Below are 14444 nucleotides of genomic sequence, written 5' to 3'. Positions count from 1 at the left end.
AAGAGCGATCATGTATTTTGGCGGAGCGGCGCTCGGGGGCGGCTGCACCCGCGGCACGTCCGTGAGCGCCTCGGGTGCTCGCACCCAAGAGCGGCGTTACAAGGCGGCCGGTTAGCTCAGTTGGTTAGAGCGTGGTGCTAATAACGCCAAGGTCGCGGGTTCGATCCCCGTACGGGCCACTCCCCTTTTTTTTTTTTTTTTTCTTTTCTTTTCTTTCTTTCTTCCCGCTTGGACATGAAGAGATCGCTGACTTAGCAGAATATCACTTTATTTTGTTTTGGGGGCGGAGGTGTAACATGGGAAGGAACGTTTCATTCCCAAACAGGAAGCTTGACCTGGGCAGTCATGGGGCGGGGGGGCGGGCAGCCAGTGCGAGCCGGCCCGGCGCCTCTCCCCAGCCTGCCAGGCCACCCACGGGGCCAGGCCAGCCGTGCCCCGGACGCCGGGAGCCCACGGCAGCTGAGCTGTTACCACCTGGCGATGGGGAGAGCAGCAGCGCACACCGAGCTCCTCGTTAGTATAGTGGTTAGTATCCCCGCCTGTCACGCGGGAGACCGGGGTTCGATTCCCCGACGGGGAGGCGGAAATGTATATTTTTTTTCCCCACTTGGTTTTCCCTGCCAGGTCCTCAACAAAGTTCGTACTCGAAGACAACCAGTCCAAAGCTGGGAGGACCGTCAAGACATAGCCGGATGGCTCAGGGCAACACCCAGCAGGGTCCTGCTGCACCGTCGATCTCCTTGGCAATGGACCTGGCCCGAGCAGCATTTTCTGCTGTCCTGATTGCAGCACAGATGCTCGGTGCTGTTTTTCCCCTCAAACGAACAGCCATCCTTCTGATCTCAGGAGGTAACACAGGGTCCTCGACCCACATTCTCCCAGATACTGATCAGCCAAGTTATGCTGCTGCAGCACATCTTAAACCATTTCCCCCCCTCTACAGTAAACAAAACATCATCAAAATACATGGGATTAAGTATCACCTTTTCCACAGCTTCTTGAAAGCACAATTTAAGGTTTAATATAATATCAAATATTCCCTTTCTTCTTTAAAAAATGTTTTTAAGCATCCTGACATTTTATAAGGCTATTTAGGCACAAATAATGCTTTCATTTCCCTGAACACATCACGATACTTTGCCATTTTGCAGTCATGTAAAGCATGCAGAGTAGCCCTGTGAGGCCTTCACCAGTCCTCCACAAGGCAACAGCAACAGGGGGTGACAACATTAGCCCATCAATCTAAAGGACTGAGTTCACACATCTGCAAGTTCTAACAAGTCTACAGCATAATTAAGGCAGGAGGTAAGAGTATAAAATCGACACACTGAAACACCACACAACAGCAGTTTGAATGGCTGGTTTGCAGGCATTCCTGTTCTCTCAGAATGGCTCAGTGAAAGCAATCCAACATCTTCATGATCCATGTCAGTGCACCCAGTCTTTGGGATTTCGCAGAACCTCCAGGATTTCTGCTTCTTTGGAGCTCTTTGGTGGATTGTGCATGTACTCCCACCTGCAAGGAGAGGGGAAACTCAGTCAGACAGCCCATTCTCCTGCACCAGGCTGTGTTTGGACTGGAGTTGCCTTTTCTAAGGATGCAAAGCTACAGACATAGTCGATACTCTTGGCTGAGGTGACAAGTTCAGTAAAAACAAATAATAACGCCACCAGGGTAGACAAGAGAGATGTTAGCTTCATCTTTTTACGAATTTTGAAAAAGCTGGAAGGACAAGCAAAAAGAAAGAGCAATGTCCCATTCCCCACAGGGCATGCAGATTTATTTGCAAAAATCTTTTAACCGTCTCTTGTGACACACTAGTACCACAGATGAATAAAAGGAGGAGAATAAAAGATGAATATGAAGATGAATACAAAAAGGAACACACAGAATTTTGACAGTGACACAAGACATTTTTCCAGAATCTGGACTGGAAGCTTTACAAGTCTTTGCTGAATCTTGGTTTAAAAGAAAGTGGTGGAAGATCCCCTTTTTTCATTGAAAAGGCAATTGAAAGAGGCACAACAGAGAAAGTATCAGCAGTCACAGAGAGATGGGTACATCCTCCTTTCATTTTCCCCCCCAGGAATGACCCATTCATGCTGTGAAATGAGCTAGTTACATTGATGAAAAACAGCAAACCCGGACAGACCCAGAAATTAAATCAAAACATAGCACATGCTACACCACCATGTCAGGGACACATCAGGAGTCAGTGGGATGAAGATATATGTGAGAACAGCACTGCCTTCATGGTTACGGGGCAGCAGGCAGTTTTCCTAGCAGAGGGAAGTCACTAGTGAACGCTATGGAATTCATGATAGGATCTGTATACTACCCAGCATACCCAAAAGCAACCTGAAAGTGGGAATAAATAGTAAATGACTGAATTTGCTGGTGTCACAAGTGTAAGCAAGATGGGTTAAAACCTAAAAGGACAATTAAAAACAGTATTTAGCCAAGCAAGTGAGCAATAAAATGGCAGGTGAAATCCACTGTTGATTGATGTGATGGACACAGGAAAAAGGTTGCATACAGATTGAGTTAAATTTTATTGTCTAGAAAAGACCTTAGCATCATAATAGTTCTATGAAAATGCCACCTCAATGCTGAACAGCAGTCAAAACCAGCAAACAGAATATTAGGATTATGAAAGGAATAATGAATTAAAACATCACTATGCTGTGTGAGTCAGCAGCACACCTGCATATTATATATGGATATGCAGCTTACATTGTCTGTTCCTTATCCCCAGTTTAGAAAGGGCACAGAAAACTTCAGCCTAGAGAAAGTGACCAAAGTACAAAACAGCAACTGTACAAAAGACTAAAAAGAACAGGATTGTCAGCCTGGAAAACAAATAATGAAAAACCCCCAGAAGCCTATAAAATAAAAACTGTTATGGAGAAAATGAACAGGAAGAAAATCATGTTACTCAGTGAAAAGTCACACAAAGTCATCAGGTTCAGGCAGAAAAGAGGTACTTTGTCATACAACACATGGTTAAACTGTGGAGCTCCTTGCCACACATTTGGCAGGACTGCCAGAACCTCTCATGGTTTCTAAGGACTACTAAACAAAAACCCATGGAGCGAGGACAAGAAATCTATTGAGAGGAACTAAGCACAAAAACCATAAATTGTTTTTTTGCCAGAAAATCTCTATGCCACACACTAGTGGCAACTAGGTGAGAACAACAGAGAAGCATCTGCATTTGCAGAATAGAGAACTGTATTTGTCCAATTCTTGTATTGGGCATGAACCTACCACTGTTAAGAGACTGGAGAACAAGAGAGACTTTTGATTCAATCCTATGAAGTATTTTGCAAAGAACAATGCCTACTTCAACCCCACATAACCACACCCTTACCTCGCAGTCAGTGGCAGAGACATAAGAATGCTTTCAATTCTTGATCCAGGTGTCAGGAGGCCAAACTTTGTACCTCTGTCATAAAGCAAGTTGAACTCTACATACCTAGAATGAAGAGATGCAACAGAAAATACCGAGTTTATTAGCAGAAGTTGGTTGTGTTTTCTTCAACTGGCAGACCTCAAACAAAACCAATCTGTCTTTCTGCTGAGCTGGGGGTCAACTGTTCTTTAGCATCCTCTGCACAGGAATGCAGGTGTGACCTTGCCACTCCACAGAGCACAGGAAGAAGTGTCCTCAGCTAAGAGACTAGAACAGACCAGCTGTTCAAAGGAGAGCAGTCTGCAGCCTCCTGTGCTGTACTGTACTCCTCCCACACCTCAGCCCTGCTGGCAAGCTCAACACCACGTTTACCTTGGTTCTTCTATTCTTTTTGGGTGTGTCAGACATAAAGGCTTTAAAGGAACTGAAAATAACCAGAGAAAAAAATCTACTGTGCAGTCCTCCATGCTGAAGGACACATAAGCAGCAAGGTCAGAACAGTATTTCCTGGTTCCTGGGAAGATCTGGAAAGCAGCAGAAGTCAGGTTCAGAGTGCTGGCTGGGACTTGTAAGTGATGAAATAAGACCATTTTCTACTCCCAGCATAGGAACAGAGCTGTGACAATCCATCAGGGATTATCTTGATAGCCAGTACAGGGTGTTTGTACTTAAAGATACAGGAAGGGAAAAGCTCTTCTATATCTGCAGAGATAAAAGCTTTATATAGCCCCATAACCTGCAAACAGACCCAGGGAAATAGACAGGCCTCAAGAGCTGGTCCTGGCTGCAACTTAGAAAAGCTACTCCCCCTTTTAAACTTTGCAGGTTTGCCAAATCCCATACACAGACTGGATCCTGAAAGCCCAATGTTCCCAACAACAGTCCCACCAAATTAAGGACGCTTGCTTAAGTGACCAACAGCTGCAGGCCAGTGATGTGAACTTGAATGCTTACACTCTTTTCATGCCAGTCTCACATTTCTTTGCAGAATAGGCAGAAACTAAAGACTCTAGTTAAGCACAATGCACATGTAATTTCATTTCTCCATACACTCACACAATCACAGGACATGGAGAACAGAATACAACTGTATTGACCAACGTACTCAAGCTTTTGCACCATTAACAGCTGGTGACATCAACAAGCACCCTCCTAAGTCTTTTACAGTAACCTTGGACCATGCCAGAATAAAAAAATCCAACCTTCTGTATTCCTTTACAGGAATCCTCAATTCCTTTACAGATGGAATATGTATGTAAGGAGCTGAAAATACTCAAGTACAGTTATTTCCTGACTTTCTGGGGTTTTGCTGCATTACTTAATAGGAAGCACCATTTCCTCACCCTTAGCTCCTCATGTGACAGGGCAGCCTATATCTAGGGCAGCCTCTCCTGGGCTGCAGGAGAAGGCAGGATTCAGGACACCAAGCACACCCACACCCCTTTGCCTGTTACACAGCAGAAACTTCTCTTTCTATGTGAAGGAGTTGGAATGAAATAGTGGCGTTTTGTTTGGGTTGCTTGTGTTGCAACATGGCAGAGTGGGAAATGCCTTCTTTGCACTCTCTTTAGCAATCTAGTGTTGGAATTCTATGCACAAAAATGCTGAAATTCTTGATGAGCTTTTTTGGCCCACACAACCTGTAACCAAAAAGAACTAGTTCATATTTTTTTCTTGCCAGCACAGTCTACCTCCTGTGTATACTTTTGTTCTCCAGTACTCACCGTCCTCTCCGAAGCTGTTGCCATAGCTTTTCCTCTGGTGTGAAGGAGTCATGGCAGTGCTTCTTCACAATGGGAATGTAACAAGGCACGACAGCTTTGGCACAACTCTTTACAAACTGGAATACTTCCTCCTTGGAGGGAGAGTCCAAATCATCGAAGAATATGCCTCCAATCCCTCTTCGCTCGCCACGGTGCTTGATATAGAAGTAGTCATCACACCTAGAAGAAGAAGTATCAGATGCTTACTAACATGGTCCAGAGTATTCAAAGACTTGAAAAGCACTCCAAAGAGCTGTATGCTGCAGGACAGAACCAGTGAAATACTGACCGTAAGTCAATTTCTGCAGAGCTGGGTGCCCCACTTTTTCCCTGACTGCCCAGAGCCAGGATGGTACAGCACCACCTGGAAAGCACTCCCATGTCACTTGCAGTAAAAGCTCTGATTAAATGGTCTCTGTAAAGCTACACATCATCACAAAGTCACTGAACACCATGGCAGATGCATCCACGTGGGCTGATCCAATCCATAGCCTCTACCTACTCAGAACAGGGACATCTGATTTCAAAACTTTCAAAACTAAGGGCTCTTGACAGCTTCTATTCCCAGAATTATATGTAATTCTCAAATTATTTGGACAGCTTTCATATGAACTCTAACTTGGAAGAGAATTTCTTTTCTTTGCCATTCAAGTAAAATAATTTTCTTCATCAAAACATAAGTAATCTAAGGCCCCAAGACCAGATAATAAAGCAACTGTCATGGCACCTTTCCTTGGAAAAAGGCTTTTTAATAAAACTTGGAAAATTGAGTCATTATAGCAGTGGCTTTTCATGAGTCATGTTTAAGTTATAAATGAGTAAGGGCATCTTATCCTAATCACTTTTGTATTTACAGGGAGTATTTAGTTGTGAAATTACTGTAACTTAAGTAACTCAATCCTATCTTGTAATTCCTTGCTTGGGCATGCAAGTCTTCACATGGAGGAGAAAGCAAAAGAAAGTAGGAAGCAGAAACCATCAACATCAAGAAAACCTGGCCTTCCTTTAGGACTAGTTTTCCATAGAGGACCAGATTTCCATATATCCACAATCGTTCTCAAGCACTATATACAGCATGGCCATAACAAGAGAGACATGGAGATGTAACAGATAACCTACACTATTTTTTTATTCACTGGGATGATCAGTGTTTTTTATTTTATGATAGCAGAAAGAGTTAGAAAAAAAAAACCAGAGTCAGAAACATAAAAGAGAATAAACCAGACAAAAATCTTAAACCTAGATCAGGTAGACAGTATGGTAAATGTAATAACCACAATGATCTTTAGCAAAGTGGGAAAAAGTCTCCTACCCCCTGCAGCTGTCATTGCTAACTTTAGGCTACAAAGAACCTGACTATTAAGGCAGATTCTCTAAACTACCAAGCAAAAAATCCTCAGACAGCAAGACTGTAATCTCAAGGCTCTAATATGTGTCTTTCTACTAAATGGTTGCCACCCAAACTACAACACCCACTTTATCTCCTGTCCTCAGACAAGACCTAGTAGCTTACAAAAGGGTACCCCCACCTTCCTGCATACACAGCTTGTGGCAGATAGGATTATCAGACACAGAGCAGCAAATTCCCACTTATCGTGGAAGATCCCATCACTTGTATCTCTCAGCTCAAGAAGAACATTCAAAGTTTGCATCTTAGAAAATGTGCTGTTGAACTCCCAGTGAATATGTCACCAGAGAAGAAAATACAGCTTCATCGAATTATGAAGCTTTTACATTAAGGACAAGGTCCTTTATTTACCTGGAAATTAGGGGGGGAAAAAAAAAAGCCATGAAGTCTAGACTGAAGGCAGAAAAACAAAATTGGGATTTTCAGAACTGCTATGGTGGCCCAAGAGCCCACATACACATTCACCATGAGTTCACTGTAAACAGAACTTGTGCAAATCCATGGGGCAGAAGTCTGTCCTAGTTTAGCACAAGAGGCTAAAAGGAATTTTAAGTTGCTAGTGCAACAAAACCTTGACGAGTCAGCTCACTTTTTCCTTGGGCTATAGACTTATGATCCTAGTTGTCAGCCCTCTGATTTGAAAAATCCAGGATTCTGTAAATAAGGTATTTCTTTAGACAACATTAAGTCCCACTACACTTCTGATTTTCATTAGACCTTTCTGATACTTTTCAAAAGGAAGCAGGACCTACAGTTCCTAGCATACACTTAACTGCCAACATCCAGTGCTGCTTTCTGCTCCCCCCAAGCACATCTTCCCCCACATACCATTTCTTGTACTTGGGATATAGCTTCAGATCGTGCTTGTCACAGGCTTCTTTCAGAGTCTTGTGAAAATGAACAGCGTCCTCTTCATTCAGGTAAGTTGGAGTGAGGTCAGTCCCACCACCAAACCACCACTGTGTAGTTCCTATAGCAGAGGCAAGCAGCAACATTTTTCTTTTAAACTTCTGAACAGCAACTTGTTGCTAGTGGTTCACCAAGAACTAACAACTACTTTTGCAGTACAGAACAAAATTGTTTTTCATGGTGTCCCTAAGCTTCAATAGTGAAAGATTTGACTACAAGGTAGCGCAATGATCATTCATTTTAGGAAAAGATGAAACAAACTTCAACGTAGTGAAAACCATTTTGGACCACTGACCCTGACTATAGGATAGCAGTTTCACAAGATGGGCTGGTGACTCTTGACATAGCTGGGAGCAAATTCACACTGATTCTTGATCTCTTACCCCAGCCATGCATTCACACTTCCTTTGGGCAGTCAGACTTTTCATACATTCCTCATTGAATTACAATCCTTACCGTCTGCTTCTTCAATTTCAAAGTATCTGTAGTTGAAGTGCATGGTTGGAACATGAGGATTCTTTGGATGGATAACAGAGCTCACACCCATGGCACAAAAAGGCAGCTTCCCTAGATAAAAAGATGCACAGAGAAAGTCCTTCAGTTTTTCAATAAACTTCATTTGTTATCATTTAAGGAACATTGCTATTTTCCCTTAGGCTCCAAGCCACAACAAGAAAACGTCTCCTGTTGGGTCACCATAATTATTAATCATGGGCAAGTTACTTCTCATCCATACACTTCTGGGCACTTAACTCAACTCTCTCTTTGGTAGTTCTTCTAAAATGTGACAATACTTTGAAGAACCCACTAGATGAAGACCACTTAAAATATAAGACACCGCTAAGGCTTTCTAACACCCCCAGTCCTCACAATTACCTTTTGCTAAACAAACATGCATTAAGTCCCCTTTAGCCTTCAAGTGTTGTTGGTTTTCTCCCTCCACCTCTCTCGTTCATAATTCCTGCACTGTTTCATTGTTGCACTACAGTGTCATTATTGAGAAACCACCTGTCCCTGCAATACCGTGCCTCGCTTTCTAGGGACATGAAAGTCCACCTGCCAGGCTTACTGATTAGAAATCACTATGGTGCAAACGAAAACCTTTGAGCTTCGATCAGTCTGGCCTTCCTCATGTTCTGCTCAAAGGCCTGCTTGCTTTCAGAGTACCTGCACGGGAATACTGGGGTGAACTCGTCCCTCCCCTATCCCACCTGCGAGCTCGCTGCCTTACCGTCCTTGGCCTTCAGAGACTTCCCCCTGCTCCGCATCTGTCGCGCTGCCTCCTCGGACAGGAGCCCGGACACGACGGATACGTTCACACCCGCCTTCTCGAAGACCTCGCCATCCTGCAGCACGCAGCTGATGCCGCCTCCGCCTGCCAACGCCAGGCTCCGGGTCAGGATCACCGAGCGGTGACCGAGCCCGCGGTGCCGGTGTCCGCGGTCTGCCCCGCGGCTCCCCCGTACCTTCCTTCCTTTCCCAGCTGTCAACGACGAAGGAGGCGCCGGGGTCCAGGGCGGCCAGGGCGCGACACATCTCCGCCTGCGTCTCCATGATGAGCAGCTCCATGCGGCTCCGCAGCTCCCGCCGCCGCCGCCGCAGCTCCCGCAGCCCGCTCACCGGCGGCGCCATGAACCGCTGCCGCAGCTCCTTCTCCTCCTCGTCCTCCCGGGCCGCCGCTAACGCGACCTGCCGCCGCCACAGCCCCAGCGCCAGCCCCAGCCCGCCCAGCGCCCCCGCGGCCGCCAGCGCGGCCCCCCTTGCCCCCCGGCCCGCCCGCCCCGGCGGCGCGGAGCCCAGCGCCCGGGCAAGGGCCAGGGCGGGCGGGCCGCGGGCGGCCCCGCGGAACAGGCGCGCTGCCGCCGCCATCACCGGCACCGGCGCCGCAGTGCCGGCGGGGCGGAGCAGGGCGGGGCCCGCCGGGTACGAACGTGTGCCTGCACACGGAATCATTACGGGGAAGCATCTCTGGGATCAGCCAGTCCGGCCTGTTATCTGTCACCACATTGTCAGCTCGGCCACCGGGCACTCTGGCACGTCCAGTCTTTAAACACCTCCAGGAACAGTGACTCCACCATCTCCCTGGGCGGCCCGATCCAATGTCTAATCAGCCTTTCTGTGAAAAAAATTCTTCCTAATGTCAACTTAAACCTCCCCTGGCACAGCTTAACGCTATGTCCTCTCGTCATGTTGCTGGTTGCCTGGAAAAGAGCGATCCCCACCTGGCTACAGCCTCCTGTTAGGTAGCTGTAGAGAGTGATACGGTCACCCCTGAGTCTCCTTCAGGCTGAATAGCCCCAGCTCCCTCAGCCGCTCCTCATAAGACTTGTGCTCCAGACCCTTCACCAGCTCCACTGTTCTTCCTTGGACCTGCTCCAGCACCTCTGGCCTTCCCGAACTGAGGAACCCTGAACTGGACACAGTATTTGACACGTGGCCTCACCAATGCTGAGCACAGAGGAAGAATCACTTCCCTAGTCCTGCTGTCCCGCTATTTCTGAAACAGGCCAGAATGCCATTGGCACACAGCTGGCTTGTACATGTCTGTACAAGAAAGCCCATCCACACTGGCTGCTGTGAAAGAGTGCAAGCATCCCATAACTCTTCCATCTGGATCTGGGCTGCCCATTGTGTGTGGGTGCCGTGACAGGGAGAGACAGGGAGAGATGGATGCATCACTCAGGTGCCACACCTCCCCTGGTGCAGCTTTGGGAGAGGGGGCTGTGCTGTCCTTGTGCCTGTAAAACATCTCTGCATGCTGCTTACAAATAACCTGGTATTGCTGATACTAATACCTGGGGCTGCAGAGTCGTTTTATGAGTAATGGCTTGTACAGGGCCAGGTGTTGCTGGAATAGGGGTGAAGTTGTATTTTACTGAGCCGTCCTGTGAACCATGGGGAATTGCTCTCCTGCATATGGCATTTCTGCTTTTCTTCTCATAGTTTTAGCATCTGAATAGTCTGTGGGACCACCAGTTTAGTGCAATAGGAATATTTCCTGTGGATCTTGGAGGGCACTATATACATTCTTTGTTCTTTCTAACGTTGAAGCACATTTTCTTTCCTGAAACTAGAACTAGAGATGTGTGCAGTAAAAGGGCTTTGATCTCACTGCAATTTCGGAGACATGGTGGGATAACTTGCATGACTGCAGTGTTGTCATGAAGGGCTACGCCCTGTTTAGAGAGAAACTCCAGAAAGGTGTGGTGGTGGAGTTGCCCTCCCTGTGAGAGAGCACTTGGAATGTAAGGAGCTCTGCCTTTGGGTGGACAACAAGCAAGTTAAGAGCTCATGGGTTAGGAAAAAAAGGCAGATAAATAGAGGTAACACTGTTGCTGGTGTCTGCTACAGGCCACCTGAGCAGGAAAAAGTGGGCAAGGGCTTTGGCATTTTTTTTAGGCAGCTTGAAGCAGCGTCACAGTCACAGGCCCTGGTTCTGGTGGGGGACTTTAACTACCCTGACACCCGCTGGAGAAACAACAGGTGACACAAGTGATGAAGGGACTGGAGTATCTCTCTTAGGAGGAGAGGCTGAGGGAGCTGGGTCTGTTCAGCCCTGAGAAGAGATGACTGAGAGGGGACCACATCAGTGTCTGTGAATAACTCAAGGGAGGGTGTCAGGCTCTGCTCAGTGGTCCCAAGCAATGGAACAAGAAGACACCGAGTAGAAAGTGATGCACAAGAAGTTATGCCTGAATAGGAGAAAGAACTTCTTTACTGTGACCAAGCATGGAAACAGGATGCCCAGAGAAAATGTGGAGTCTCCTCCCTGGAGAATCACCTGGACACAATCCTGGCCGTGTACTCTGGGATTTCCCTGCTTGAGCAAGGAGGTTGGACCAGATGGTCCACTGTGGTCCCCTCCAACCTACCCAGCATGTGATTCTGTGAAAATAAGAATTCAGAATAACAAATAGAAGGTCTTTGTAGAGCCAGATGATGAAAGGTACTGCATAGCATGAAAAGAGCTCAGCCCTAAAAGGATTGCACTTTGATATGAGACTGTTCCTTGGAAATAGTAATCTGGCATGTCTGAACTGATTTGCACATGTAGTATCCAAGCATAGATCAATTTCAAGGGTGGCTCCGTGGAAAGTGTGGAGATTAACCCCTGTTATGGATCTGGGCTTCATTATCTGCCTCTTTTCACTGTAGGGTATTTTGGGGGGAGTGTCTGTCTGTATAAAGTGATAACGTTTGCTCGAAGGCATTTCTGATCTAGTTCTGCTCTTTGGCAGCAGAGGATGCTGTGAAGCTGCTGAAGCTCTGCAATGAGGAACGGAAGATCTCTGAGCTTGTCTCTTGTTAGCTCTGCTCTCTTCTGCCATCAGCTGGAGAACATGATCCTTCACGAGCAAGGAAACCCAACCCAGTGGAGGTAGGAGTGAAGCAATAAATGTGTTAAGACAGATCGGTGGCTTGTAAAAAGCTTGGAAGTGCTTGATGCATTCTGTTTATCTTGAAAACGTTTAGATACATCCAGTAGATACAATTCAACAAGAAACTGAGCTATCACTGCCAGCCCTGGATAAAGAACTGTGGAAAGAGCTGCTTAGAGCAGCCAAAACCCCTAAGATGGTAGTGCTCTTCCAGCTCTTTACTGTAGTAAAGCTCTGCTCTTTCAGTAGTCTTTCTTTAGACACTGTTAAAAAACAAGTAAATGTCAGGGCCAAGACATGTAAAACACATTCCTGCTGATTTCATGTGTTGGTGGGATTTTTTTCTGTACTAGGTTGAATGCAATCTTTGATTGATAACATCTGGTAATTCAGCTGGTTGGGACCTCTGGAGGTCTCTAGTCCAGCCCGAGGTTCCCCGTTCCCAGGCTGGATGAGGTTGTGCAAGGCCTTCCTTGTCCAGCTGCAGTTAGAAAAACCTTGTTTTGCCTGGGCTCCTGCCTCAGCACTCAACTGCTCCCACTGGGAAGGATCTGGTGAGAATTTACTTTGCTGCAACCACATCGCCAGGTCAGTGTCTTGCTCTTGCTGTTGAGGTTTAGAAGCATGACTGCTTTACACACTGGGATTGCTCAGGCTGGATGCAGAAGCCTGGACAGGCTTTCACTCCCTGTTGGTGGTGAGGAATGACAGTGTAAAACACTCTGTTTCTGTGCTGAATCCTGTCATGTTAACTCCTTGTGAGGACCTCCTCTCTGGCAGCACATTAAGGCTGAAACATCAGGTGCTGATGTGTGTGAGATGCTCATCAGTGATACAAGGCAAGAAAATGACAGCTTATATTTTGCTCTGCTTTTGCAGTGCATAGTGGTGGTGTGTCGGGTGGGCCTTTCTGTGGAAATACTGATGGAAGAGGAAAAAGGCACTTCGAGTTTAGCTTACAGCCCAGAGGAAAACCTGGAATTAGTCTTGCATTTACCTGAACAAGAATTGAATCTAAGGAAATGTACCTTGTGTTTTTCAGAGAGCTATCCAAGGTTTTGGCCTCCCTTAAAATATCCATTCAGTTTTCAAAGTGTAACTGAGAACATGCATGGTGAAATGACTTTGGATATTTTGTCTCTTAGTGTCATCTATTTTCATACCTGTATGTGTTTTGTTGAGAGGGTCTTGTGGTAGGTTTTGTTTTCAGTGACAGCAAAGTCATTTAGAGTTGCTTTGTAGCCAAAATCTCTACTGATGCAAGTGAGTGTGATTCTGGAGAAGGTTGTAGGGCTATAGGGATTTCAAGTAGATTTGAAGAACTGGACTTCTATCTAGAGTATTATGTAAAGTGACCTCTTATGAAGAAAATAATGCTTTTAATTTTATTTATTTATTGTTGTTTTTCCTATACTTTTAAAAGAGCTCTGAAGCTTCTCTGCTGCTGCTTGTATTTAGATGTCATCTACCTTGGTTTTATTTTTCTTTCTAATGAGAATTTATGGACAAAAATGATATTAACAAAAGAACAAGAGACACTGCAGGTTCTAAAGTAGCAAAGCATGATCAGGTATCATTCAGACTGAGACAGGCACATGCTTTTACTGAGGCTGTTTGATTCTTTTATTTTGAATGCTAAATTAATGCAGTTGCTTATCAGAAAATAAGAAGAAAAAGATGTGTTGAGAATAGAAAAATTCCCCATTAAGTTGGCATTTCTTTTACTTCTGAAATTAAAAGAGCCATTTTCATCCAGTTTATCACACAAAGCATTGATTGTGACTTCAGAGAGATTTTGAGAGCTTGCACTTCAACAAGTACTCTTGTTTAACAGAGGTCATCTCAAAGGTTTTGCATGACAGTACAAGTTGAATTAAGTTATTACCTCAGTATGATAACAGTGAGAGAGAAATGAAAGCTTTGGTGACTGAGCTGAAACAGTAGGGGATGTGAAAGTTATAAGAGAAAGATGAAACCCTTTCTTTCTGCATCTGTCATCTCAGTAATTTGTCTGGATGGCAAATTCATGTGAATCCTTCTTTTTTTCTTCACTTTTTTAAAATGTGGGATTGATTCTCACAGGTGTATGAAGGAAGGAAAAGATAACTACAGAACAAGAATTCTGCTGGAATTCTTTCAGGCTAGCTTCTGGAAGGTAAGAGGAGTTATGTAGTGCCTTAGAAAAACCTTTCCTCCACTATTGATTGATCACTTTTGCATAATTAATAAAAGAGTAGTGAAAATATAGAGGTTTGCTCTAACAGTTAGGCCCCAAAATGTGCTTGTATGCAGTCTCCCCTGGAAACATGCCAGCACTCCAGGTCAGGTACTACATCTTCCCTGTAATGAGATCCATTGTTTTCCCGTTTCCTCTGTGCCCTTCCTTGAGCTCTGCCTTCAGATTTGCTGTCACATAACACCATCTTCATAAAACATGAGGAATTTTCCCCAGCCATAGCTATTGCATATGTGACTTCATCCAGGAAAAGCCAAAGCATGACCTTTCTGCCAGGTTTCCAAGGAAAGGGAAACAATGAGCAGAAGTGGTCTACTGGCGGAAATTCTTTTCTTG

At 45.4% G+C, this 14444-nt stretch overlaps 2 protein-coding genes and 2 non-coding genes across 5 annotated transcripts in view; 3 read left to right on the top strand and 1 right to left on the bottom strand.

Moving 5' to 3' along the window:
* Positions 1-14444, top strand: part of ST3GAL6 (ST3 beta-galactoside alpha-2,3-sialyltransferase 6) — an 84999-nt gene that overhangs the window by 3985 nt on the left and 66570 nt on the right. Inside the window, exon 2 of one of the 2 annotated variants that reach the window (XM_056497497.1) lies at positions 11735-11871. The gene's annotated coding sequence lies outside the window, so the exon portion shown is untranslated. Of the gene's footprint in view, positions 1-11717; positions 11872-14444 lie in introns of those variants that run through there. The other variant, XM_056497515.1, reaches the window with a different exon arrangement.
* On the top strand, positions 106-179 carry TRNAI-AAU (transfer RNA isoleucine (anticodon AAU)). The gene has a single exon. It is a non-coding gene; the product is annotated as a tRNA-Ile (tRNA).
* On the top strand, positions 509-580 carry TRNAD-GUC (transfer RNA aspartic acid (anticodon GUC)). Its single transcript has one exon. It is a non-coding gene; the product is annotated as a tRNA-Asp (tRNA).
* Positions 996-9461, bottom strand: CPOX (coproporphyrinogen oxidase). Its single transcript, XM_056497458.1, has 7 exons — positions 8960-9461; positions 8725-8868; positions 7950-8060; positions 7413-7554; positions 5138-5356; positions 3372-3476; positions 996-1516 (listed from the first exon to the last, which is right to left on the bottom strand). The coding sequence occupies exons 1-7, from the start codon at positions 9444-9446 to the stop codon at positions 1429-1431; spliced, it is 1296 nt and encodes a 431-aa protein (XP_056353433.1). The 5' UTR covers positions 9447-9461; the 3' UTR covers positions 996-1428.

Source organism: Oenanthe melanoleuca, chromosome 1, assembly GCF_029582105.1.
Source record: "Oenanthe melanoleuca isolate GR-GAL-2019-014 chromosome 1, OMel1.0, whole genome shotgun sequence".
NCBI lineage: Eukaryota > Metazoa > Chordata > Aves > Passeriformes > Muscicapidae > Oenanthe > Oenanthe melanoleuca.
The sequence above is the reverse complement of the archived record's forward strand: the minus strand, read 5'-3'. Positions and strand labels throughout refer to the sequence as shown.

What these genes read in the sequence shown, in the direction of transcription:
- CPOX (XM_056497458.1), bottom strand. Translation starts at nt 9,446, where the DNA reads ATGATTCCGTGTGCAGGCACACGTTCGTACCCGGCGGGCCCCGCCCTG. An exon ending in TGAAATTGAAGAAGCAGACG is followed by an intron (nt 7,555 to 7,949) that starts GTAAGGATTGTA and finishes CCTCTGCTATAG; the next exon opens with GAACTACACAGTGGTGGTTT. An exon ending in TCTCTGCCACTGACTGCGAG is followed by an intron (nt 1,517 to 3,371) that starts GTAAGGGTGTGG and finishes CTCTCCTTGCAG; the next exon opens with GTGGGAGTACATGCACAATC.